The 11607-nt window shown below is 37.3% G+C and overlaps 1 protein-coding gene across 3 annotated transcripts in view; it reads right to left on the bottom strand.

Annotated features, from left to right (window-relative positions):
• Nucleotides 1-11607, bottom strand: part of KCNIP4 (potassium voltage-gated channel interacting protein 4) — a 304565-nt gene that overhangs the window by 189167 nt on the left and 103791 nt on the right. Inside the window, exon 1 of one of the 3 annotated variants that reach the window (XM_072406392.1) lies at nucleotides 2034-2253. The exons of the other annotated variants lie outside the window; for them this stretch is intronic. Coding sequence (XP_072262493.1) covers nucleotides 2034-2133 — 100 coding nt within the window. The 5' untranslated portion in view covers nucleotides 2134-2253. Of the gene's footprint in view, nucleotides 1-2033; nucleotides 2254-11607 lie in introns of those variants that run through there. 3 annotated transcript variants of the gene reach the window in all.

Genomic DNA, 11607 nt, shown 5'->3' with positions numbered 1-11607 from the left:
GAATGGTTTGGGAAGTGGGGGATAGAAGGCAAGTCGACTGGTTTGGGAAGTGGGGGATTGAAGGCAAGCCAAATGGTTTGGGAAGTGGGGGGATAGAAGTCACAGAGGACAAAACATGAACAGATTACATTTTAGCTATAAGGATTATTTTCTTACAGTGCATAGTTCACAATGCAGCTGCAGAGGTCAATCAGGACTTGTATTCAAACCTATTTAATACGAATTGTGAAAATGTAAAAGCGTGAACATTCATTATGCCAATCACAGGTTGACTTTACAGCTATCATCATGAAATTAAAGTATTCATTAGCTGGTAACTTGCAATCTCCTAAATATGATTCTGTGAAATTGTTGGCAATTGTGGTAACTTATGTAGTGTCCTTGTCTCTGCAAGCATACAGTACTTTTCACCTGCAGAATATAAGAGGAAGGTTGCACATTGTGTTACTGTAATCCCATACACTGTAAAAAGCCACTAAATCTGTCTGTAAATGATAATATACAACAAATAAATATAATTATTATTTAAAGAAGCTCAGTGATCGTAGCAATTCATGCAAGGTAAGTGGTACCTCATTCAGCCTTCTTTTTACCATTCAGCCATTCATCGAAATGTTTTGTTTTTATCTCGAGGGACATTAACCCTCTCATTGCTGATCCGTTCTCCCAGCTGATTCCAAACTGTAATTAAAACCAAGCAAAGGCTTGTAGCTTTTCAGCGAATTTCAACAAATCTCTTTCTGCTTATCTGAAAAGCCCAAAGCAATTATTATTTGTGAAGTGAGAAAGGAATTAAATACAATATAAGATAAATAAAACACAAGCACCTCTCAGTTGTCTGACACTTGAAGTGTGAAATCCAAAGTGGGATATTCCCAAAGCAATTATCTGTGCACTGAAAACACAATCACTTCACTTACTTCCTATAGACATATAGGCTGCAAGCCTGGAGATTTCTTTCTGTGATTAAACAGTTCCACAGGTAATGGTGAATCTCTCACATTAATGAACCAGGTGAACTGACATGTAATGCGATGGCGCTGAACTTGACTGGCAAGTGGTGGAAGGCAGAGCTTCAACAAATGAGAGATTGCATATCATGCCCCGGGCATTTAAACATCCTTAGTTCTGTCAATCAGATTGCAGTTTGTTGGGGTAACATCAAAGCAAGAATTACAGAAGCCTTTTCAAACCAAGCAGTGAGCATGATAAGCAATTGCTAATCATGTGTGTAAACCCGTATCAAAATATCATGTCCAAAATATCAACTAGAAAAATCTATGGTATTATGAAAAAAAAAGCAAGCTGTATTTTTTAACTGTTTCTTTATTTGGCTTATTTCATAAGGAAATGGAATGAGCCCTGGCAAAGTTAAAAATATAGCAACTCGTAGCACATTGTTCAATTATTTCATTAAAAGCTTAAGGAAATATGAAAGATAATTATTGACTGGATGCTACAAGTTATCATAAGTTGCAGATCATCCTTATAAAATACCTTACATTTTAATAACTTGCATTATTACACAACTGTCTGTTATTTAATAAAAAAGAACAATATGCAAGGAATAAAATTCTTTAACAACGGCTGTCACCTTTTTTGTGTTTTTGGATTCTCCAAGCTAAATGAGACATCTGATTGGTTCGGGTAAGTTAATGTACATCATTTATCTTTGCAGTACCTTGTTAAAGAAACCCCACTGTGTCCTAGTTCTTTTCATTTATTTTAAACACAATGCAAATAAAGGTCTATTGTGCTATTGGCTGACATGCATTATACATTAATATTTTACATTTGTGTTAATGGAGGCCACCTGCATGACATTCACTGATCACAAAGTATTTACACACTTTTAAAGATGTCTAATGAAACATATTAGAATGGACTATCAATAAATGATGGATGAGATTTGAAAATCAAACATAAATATATATAAGGTAGAAAAAAACCAAACTTTTTTTTTAAAGCTACAAGAGAGAAATATAAGAACAATGCTTAGTTATAAAGTTCTGGAAAAAGAATCACTGCCTTACCTTCAATACCTGCTTCAATAAGCCCAAATTGTTCCAATAATTTGACAAACAAAACAATGACGATCAGAACAGCTATCATTTCAAGACCTTCCAAGTTCATGGCGAGTTAGGTCATGGTCTGACCACAGCCAGCTACTACAGTGATCTTCTCACAGGCATTCTTTGTCAAGCCATTAAACTACATTAAGAAGGCTGCTGCCAGTCAGCTGAAGGCAGCGAGAGAGAGAGAAGGAGAGAGAGAGAGTGTGTGTGTGTGTGAATACAGTGCCTCCTGTCTATGCTAGCAGAGGCCAGAAGTGGCAGACGGATAAACTCAGGCCTGTCAGGATTACCCGTATGCTCGTTATCATTCTTACACAGAAAGACAGCCATGCATTAAAGAAAGTGACGATCACCCAAGGACCCAGGAGGTCACACAGCAAACGTCCTCGCTAAAAGTGACGCGTACGGAGTGACAGCAACACACCTGGGAATTTTTTCCACCTTTTCATTTAGCCGTAATATGGTTCGGAATGTTGTGAATTGTCAGTTCCCTTGGTAACCACATGTAACATCTAAAGCAAATCTATATTTGATACTTAGGTAAAACTCTATATGGAGGCCAGTGGTTAAATGAAATAACTAACAAAGACTTTGAAAGACATTCTCAAAAACTCCTGTCCATGTCAATTTCTAGCAACCTTGGACTGCTTATACATCTTTGTATACCGTCCAATGGAGTCTTGTACGGGTGTGTTGGACCTGTCATCAGTGCTCTGCTTACTGGGCAAAAAATTTGTACCAAATCAATAGAAAGTGAGGGCAGCGGCAAGGGAACTAGGCGTAGGGCCTGCATGATAGGGTGGGGAGGCAGCCCCCTGCATGTGATTAAAGGGTTAAGTTGGCTTAGTGCAGGGGTGGGGTTAGAGTAAAGAGGGAGGAGAGCAGAGGGATTAAATAAGATGCTAGTTGAAAGTGATGGGACAGTTTTTGCGGGAAAGGCAGAGCTGGGCGGCTAGGGACCAGTGTGGTAAAAATGGATGGTATGCTTTGTTGGTGTGGACTTTACCTTTCCTAGGCTTGCAACCTGGTTGGTTAAGTTTAGAGCTGGTTGTAAACAAGTGCAATGGGGCATGGTAACCGGGGGGGTTTATATGTGTATAATTGGTTGGTGAAGGTTGTAAACATTAAGTGAAAATTTTGTATGTTAATTGTATGTAAAAGAGATATGCAAATTATGTAAATTATGTTGATTTATGTAATTAAACATAAGGGTTATATTTATGGTTATTTATTGTTATTCTTGTGATTGTGATTTTAGTTATTTGTTAAGAAACGGTTGCTTGCCAGCCATTTTAAGTCCAGCAGGTGTCAGTGTGATTTCTTGGGGGGGGAGGTAATGGCTGGTAAGCGGGGGTGGTGGTTTTGAAGTTTAAGGGGTTGTTGGAAGACAGGGGGTGAAGGTCCGAGCTACCCTAGTCACCCTATTCACCCTAGTCATGAAATAACTCTTTCATCCACCAAGGAGTGCTTGGGGAGTTTCAATAGCTCCAGGAATACCAGCACAGATGGCCACATGTAAGCCCTTCCTTTGAACAAGTTACCAATAACTTAATGAGCACAAAGGCCTCTATTTATAAAAAAAATTGCCTGGTAAAAATCAATTACTGTAACTGAAATACATAACCCTGGAAAGGAATGTTTGGAGAAATATCTGATTCTTTATTTTAAAAATGGAGTCTAAAATGTTTACTGATGACATATTGTAAAAGGATTTTCCAAAGCAAGCATTTTTCTCTGTAGTTAATCATTTTCATTTAAGTTTATGATTTATTAAAGCTCTCCAAGGCTGGGGAGGATACTCATCAGTGAAGCTGGGCGATCTAGCAAACCCTGCAATTTTACTTTAAAATAAGACATCTAAACACAGACAACAGGTTTGATTACCAACAAGGTTGGATACAACATATGTTACCATGTACAGCTTTTTTGGTGTGATATTGCCATATTTCAAATTGCTTTTGAGTACAATTTAAGAATTGTTTGGTTTGACCATGGTGAAACCGTTTGAAACATAGTGAAACCATAGTAAAACTGTTTGGTTTGACCTTTAACTTATCTCCTAATTTATGGATAGAACTCTGTGCACCAGCTTTTTTGGACCAATCCTTTTGGCTACTCCCCCTCATTGTCATTTTCATATTACAGATGCAGTGACTTTGCTAAAAGAGTACTCAAAAACTGAAAATGTGCTGTCTTAGAGAGAATATATAGCTCAGGTAGTGGTGGAAATGTGGTACCCTAAAAACTTTCAATTAGCCTAAATTCCTCCTGAAATGTTGCAGTGAACTTCTTGACATGTGTCTGTTCTTAGGCACTACTGTAGCTTCATAGCTGCCTATCTCCAATATAAGTCCAACTTGTGAGAAACTTCTTACCTCTGTCCCTCTGCTACCATGCCATAGTCATCCACTCCCACCTCCTAGATCTCCAAATATCATAAGATTTGGATTTTTCTCAATGCTCAGTGCCTCGTTCTTTAGTAATAAACTGACAATTGTTGTCTGTATTGTTTAGTGTTCTTCTGAATACATGCTGCAGAAAAAAAAACTGTACGTGAGGACCTGAAGTGTAAGAATCTTTCTATTTCTACTTATTTAATCTCTTGAATCTGTGTTTGCTATACTTCGTGCTTGCCATACTTCTTGCAATTCCTATTTATATCAGCTGTCTGTGAATTTCAGGCTTCTGCACCCAGTCATTGAACATTCTCCTCACCAGGCACCAATTTACTACTTGTTAGTTTATCAGATCATCAGTCATCAAAAGACAGTTTTGACATGATGAAACCAAACTTTGATACTTTACCTAGATGGTAGGTAACAAAACATAGAAGAAGGCGTGGTAAATCAATCTTATTTGAAAGATTACCTGCAGTTCAAAAATCAGAAAGCAGACTGTTCAGAGATTATATTGTCAGCTAATTCTGACCTGGTTCTAAAAAGTACAATCTGCCTGGTTGGTGTTCTGATCTTCTGCTTTTAAAACCTGCTGAGTAGCTGACAAAGGATGAGAATGCAGCTTGGTTGTTCAGGTATATGACTAAATACGCCTTGCTAAGAGTTTAGCAATGACAATTTGCAAAATTTTTAAATCAGAACTGAACTAAAAAAAATAAAAGATCTTACCTTTACTTCTGCAGATCCCTCGATTCCTACTGGAGCTTTCCTGGATTGGGTCCCATGCCGTCGTGTAATCCACCTTCATCCCGGCACTGAGGAAGTTTCGGACTCCACCACTTTCTTTCTTCTTCTCCCATGATGCTGTGTGCCACCACCTTCTTTCTTCATTGTGCAGGTGTGCGATCAGCATTTTTTTCTCATTGAAGAAGAAGCTTCTTCATATGCCCAAGATCTGGCATGCGCAGAAGGATGTAATGTTTGAGAAGCAGTCAGCCAAAATGTCAGAAACATAAGAATAGGTAGCACCATCAACAGAAAGTGTATCGACACCAGTGGCAGAAATCCTTGCAATTCCCAAACATATTGAAGTATAACTTTTTAAATTGCAGCAGGGTAACTAATCAGACACTGTGCCTGTAAGCCAAGGTATACTGTAGCTTATTCCCGCTCCTCACATTTTCATGTGAAAATGGAACTGGTAGTGGTGGCTCAAGACTTTCCAAATCTTAAAGAAGAATAGTTGAGGACAGAAATTTAATTGGTGAAAACTCTGTATTGCTAATAAGTTGCACATAGAATATGATTATATAGGAAGCAGTAAGGCCAACAATTTGTCAATGCTGATGTAAACGTTATTAGAAGTGGCTCCCCATAAAGATGAAGACCCAGGACAGAGATAAACACTTTGGAAACCAGTTAAACTTTCCATAGGTATTGCCAGTTTTGCCTATATATTTACTTGAATTACAACCCTGGTATGTATGGGAATCACATTCCTTCAATCACCTTTGTATGTAACACCGCTAATGGGCTGAAGTTAGCCCATAATATACATTTCTGTATAAAACTGTCATTGTATAATCCATTTGGTACAGAACTCCCCCATAGGTACTGGCAACTACTATCCCCAGGACAAATCAAAAGAACTCTGACATTGATCCCTGGTGTTTTCTGATGCTACCAGGATGTGGTTGAGCCATCACTGTCTTCATATGCAATGCGAAACCTACTGCTTTTTACTCTACCTATAGAATAAATAAAGATTTAACAGTTTCAGTTGGAAAGGGGGACCATATCATGTATTTCAATATGCCCCTGTGGGTCATGGGGTATGTTCCATAAGCTGAGGAAACTACTTTGATAAATAGGGAACTTTCTTAAGCATTATAGATGGTGTTGAGCGAACCCAAACTGTAAAGTTCGGGTCCGTACCGAACTTTACGATTATGGGTACCCGGACCCGAACCCGAACTTTGCCAGAAAAGTTCGGGTTCGAGTTCGGGTTCGAGTTCCGTGTCTGGGCACTAAAAGTGATGAATGGGGACTTGTCCCTATTTATCACCTGTAGTACCCTGTATTCTTAGATAATCTCTATCCAAGAATACATAGTAGAAGCACAGAACGGCAACAGCGATTGCTGTTGCAGCGCTGTACTATGTATTCTTAGAGTTTTTCTATCCAAGAATACAGGGCACTAAAGGTGATGAATGGGGACAAACACAATGATCACAGGTACTCTTTTACATGTCACAGGTACTATTTTAAAGTACACATTGTGTTTTGTTTTCTGCAGCTTGACTGTTGAGTTTGGTTAGTATATCACAGCAATAAGCAGCAAGAATTGGTATAGAACACAAGAGATGAGCATTTCCATTCCCACAGGGGCAAAACTGATACATATGAATTTTGCAAATGCACATTACACTTCTTTTGTTATACAAACAGAACCTCATTCACCAACAAGAAATAGGTCACAAAATGTTTATTTGCTTGTCTATGGAGAATCCCATATGATCCTCCCAGCAGTGGCAGCTTATCATAGCAGGGCTCTAGAAGTTGTTAATTATATCTTAAGGAGTGTGACCAACTCTGCAGAGATGACAGACTCTGGTTATCACACATTTCTTTGATGCTGAGTGAAATGATGTCACCTAACCCAGCAAATCTTCTTTATTTTATGACAGTATCACTTATATGACAGTTCATGAAAAGGAAAACTGTAACCACCCAATGTTTACCGCATGACTTTTGGCATTTAAGAAATAGATATTTTACTTGTTTCAGTACATTTGTGCAAGAGACAGCTTTTCATATTTCTTTCAATACTAAGATTTTGTTAAAATGAAAACACATTTTTGAATATAAACTTCAGGGGTGTTGCACATAACTGTAGAAGCTTCCAAAATGGTCTTGGTATAACCTTAGTCATTGCTTTTAACAAGAAAAACAAAATGGGACTTTTCATTTTTTGATTTTGCCGCGAAATGCCGCATGCATCTGGACTAGCGATCCAGTAGGCACATCTAGAAAATGGCTTTATCAGGCTTCAGGGAATTGATACCCTGTGTAACAATTAATCATTTGGTCGATTTTTCAAAGTGGGTCGTGGGCATTCTACTTTTTTACCTCTGTCTCTTCCCCTGCTAATTTTGTGGTTGGTGCTGTGTTGATAACGAAGGAGTAGTCCTTGAAGGGCATCTTTAAAACCCTAGAAGTACCTTATAGACTTGTCTCTAATGTCCTTCTTGATGAAGCAGACAATTTATCCTTGAACACGTGAAACGTGTTGATGTGTATATAGAGACTACAATTTGATCAACAACAATTGGCAATTGAATATGGCAAAGTGAAGAATTGTTTTTAAATGATCACGTTTTATTATTTGTTGGAAATAGAGCTGGCATTCTATGGTTGATATTCAGTGTATTTGTTTTAAATAATCATGCCTGAAAAATCCCTCAATTTTTGGGATGAGGCATTTGTAATTGTGAAGATTAATAATGTATATTTGGAAGTAAAAATTTAATTGGATTCTCAGCCCTTGGTGGCAATTTTTTCCTATTAAAATTCTATTTTAAAAAATTTATGATCGGGCAGGTAGTTATTGCAGAAAGGGACAGGGGATGTCCCTACTGCAATAACTGAGCTCACCTGTCCGATCACCACCTAGCTGTCAAATTTTGCAAGAACAGCTCCGCATTGGCTGCTAGGGAAATCTGTCAATCTCAGCTTCCCTTGGACATACCAGGAGTGCATGAACTCCTACATTAAGGCATCCCGACACAGCCAATAAAGATGCTTGAAGATCGCATCTAGAAAGAAAAGAAGATAGGGATGGGGGAAGTAAATATTGTGGGTTTAGTTCCAATTTAAGTTTTGTGTTAGCCACTACAGGGTGCAGCTTGGATTTTGTTTGGTCTCCACTCTCTCCAATAACTAAGGGCAATATCACACTAGTGATCCCATTGATGATGAACAGTAGTCAGCAGCAGGATTACTATTAATTGCCAAACAGAGATGTTAAATACTCACCAACTTCTACACTCTCTCCCCAGCTGAATAGAGTGAGACATCACATTAGAACTGCTAACTACTTCTACAGCAGCATTTTTAACATGAAGGAACCCTTAATATAATCTTTAGGGAACCCCTACCATAATTTCTATATCCACAGCTCCACATCATGGTGGTCAGTTGGAAGGATACCTCTTACGTTGCTTGCCAGTGGGATGAAATTCCCCCTTACAGATAGCCAAAAAGATAATTGTGGTTACTTAATTTGACCTGAAAAGGAAACATGTCTCAAGAAACTCCTAGCAACCTCTGAAGGAACCCTGGCTGAGAACCTCTGCTCTAGAGGAGCTCTGGGGTCCATGGAACCTTGGCTGAGGTTGAGCTCTAGTCTCTTTTTTACATGCAAAGTATTTTATAGTTTTCAGCACTCCTAAAAGATGCCCGTTTCTTCAATGACTTATAAGCGCTATGACTTATCAGATGGCTCAGTTAAGCTTTTAATCAAAGGCAGCCTAAAAATAAATCTGTTTGCTATTGTTTCAGCTAACCCACAATGCTTAGGGAACCATTTGTTATGTGGTAAATATGCATTTGTAAAACAAAGGTTGTACATATATAATTTAAAAAGAAATATGAAACATTTTAAATTATATAAAAAACTTTAAAAATAATCTAAATCCATTATCATTTTCCATTAAAATAAAACTTCAATTCTTTTACTTGTAATAACTTTCCTAAGACAGGGAGAAGGAATTGAAAAAATAATGCCAACTAACTTTTATCTACAGTCATTTGTAACCTTTTTCAGTTATAGATTTCTTTGGTTAATGCAATGTCACCTGAAAGCCATTTATTACGTGAAACATTAAATTCATGCAGCTGGTTGTGAATTTTCTGCAAAATACTAGAGCATCCATAACCAGAGACTATAACTCGATAATTGGATTTGAAAATAAAATGTTTCACTTAGGACATGCATGATTTACCAACTTCTAAAACATTATTGCAGAATGCAAAAAGTTAGCCCACAAAACGAATAACCACTGAATCCTAATTAAAACAGCCACAAAATGACAAATTATATACAATGTAAACTCCGTACTAATAACATACTGTATGTCTATGGTTGAGGGAATACATCTGTACAGATGGAGGTACAATACCAGGTACAAATGGGCAGATTTTTTTTTACTGTAGATCAATTTCTGAATTATTAAAACAATGGGCCCTAAAGTAAAATGTGCTTTTGACCATTATTTCACACATTACTGTAAAGTGATTGCATGTTTTCACTTTGTTTTACAGCCAAGGCACAAAAGACATCATGTGACGGGAGTTCACTATATACTACTACACAGACCGGTGAATGTGAGTATATAAGGTATCGTCTGAAGGTTTCTATGTACACAACAGGTCCATTCCAGTGACTAGTCTATTATTATTAGGAGAGGGCCAACCATGTACTGAGCAATCTCCCAATATATATTCTAATATACAGAGCAACCACCTGATATGTACTCTAGTATACAGAGTAACTATTCTCGACATTTTACACACAAGGGACTCTTGAAATAACTTTCAGGTCTTCAGGGAAAACCTTCAATGATCACTATATTCACAGATCAAATATATTAGTATGGTAGTCTGTAGGAAGAAAGCCTCTAACATTGCTGGCCATGGGGAAGAATGTCACCCTTACAGATAGCCAAATAGATTATTTTTTGTTAATTAAGCTGACCTGAGAGGTGCATTTTGCTCAATGCTCAAGAAACCTTTAGGATCCTCTGGAGAAAACATAGGGTCCATGCAATCTTGCTTGAGAAACACTGATATAAGTGATCTATCTGCATATAAACAAGCTCAACCTTGAAACAGATTTGTGATTTTGGGGAAACCCTACCAAAACCAATTTTGGGGGCCCAGTTGTAAAACAAGCCTCCTAAATTGGTGGCAAGTAGAAAGAATGCAACCTCTGGATGAATGCTGGTTGAAAATAGTGGATTTAGACCATTTACGCATTTATACAAGGTGACCATATGTTCCCTAAATGTCTCTTTTCAACACGAAAAACATTTAATTCATTTTATATATTTAGCTGAGCTGCTCCATGCCCCTATACTATATTACTTACCCTTCAAATAAAATATTCGTTGATAACAAACTAATATACAAATGAATAAAATGTTTTCTCTCTGCTGAAATAATACTCAATTATTGAATTATACATTAAAATAACTCTTCAGTTTTATATACGTGGGCAATTGTACCTTCTTTATGTCTAAACTTTGTATACAGTGCTTCTAAACTGTTTTACATCCATTGTGCAGTAAATATTCTGTTTCTACTAATAATTCATGCTTTCAGAAATACAGTTTCCAAGATATAATAAATTTGGTAGGAAATTGCTTGTGGCAAATGTTTTTACTTTTCTTGCAGCAACTTAAATGAAGTTTCAGCTTCTACAGTAAATGATAAAGTAGTGGGTTAAACTCCACTGACAGGTACCATCAATGAGGGTACAGCAAAGGTCTTTCTGAATGCAGACACTGATGAAAATGTTTTTACAAGCCACACTGGTACCCATTTTGCAGAATACTATTCATTAAATTGGTCAGTTGTTTTTTTTAGTGAAGAAAATTTATATTGCTGTTTTACATTGCAGTTGGGAAGGGGGACCATATTATTTTTTGGCCTCATTCCTTTTTTAGCAAATCATATTAAATCGTAAGTAATTTTATGTATAGAAGGGGGGAACACATACGTTTGCTGGCCCATATTCTTTTAAAGAAGGCCTTAACCTATCTTTTACCTGTCAGGTTGTCACGCATCCCATGTAACTCTTGCACAGGCCTTATCACAGTCACCTGTCACTCTAGTCCCTTGTTACTGTCGTCTGTCATTTCAATCCATTTTACTGTTTATCATGTAATAACAACTGTTATTTATGATAATTTTATTGACATTTCATCGATTACTGTTTTGAATGCTGTGACGGGCCTATTTTCTGCCCTATATTGTGCTCCAAGTTACACTTACACAACACTTTACAGGTCAATGTATTTTTCCTGCTTTTTCAGGTAACAGAAGGTACCTTTGTTTATATTAGAGTATATACAATA

This window comes from Pyxicephalus adspersus, chromosome 3 (genome assembly GCF_032062135.1).
Source record: "Pyxicephalus adspersus chromosome 3, UCB_Pads_2.0, whole genome shotgun sequence".
Classification (NCBI taxonomy): domain Eukaryota; kingdom Metazoa; phylum Chordata; class Amphibia; order Anura; family Pyxicephalidae; genus Pyxicephalus; species Pyxicephalus adspersus.
This window is presented reverse-complemented; position numbering and strand designations above follow the sequence as displayed.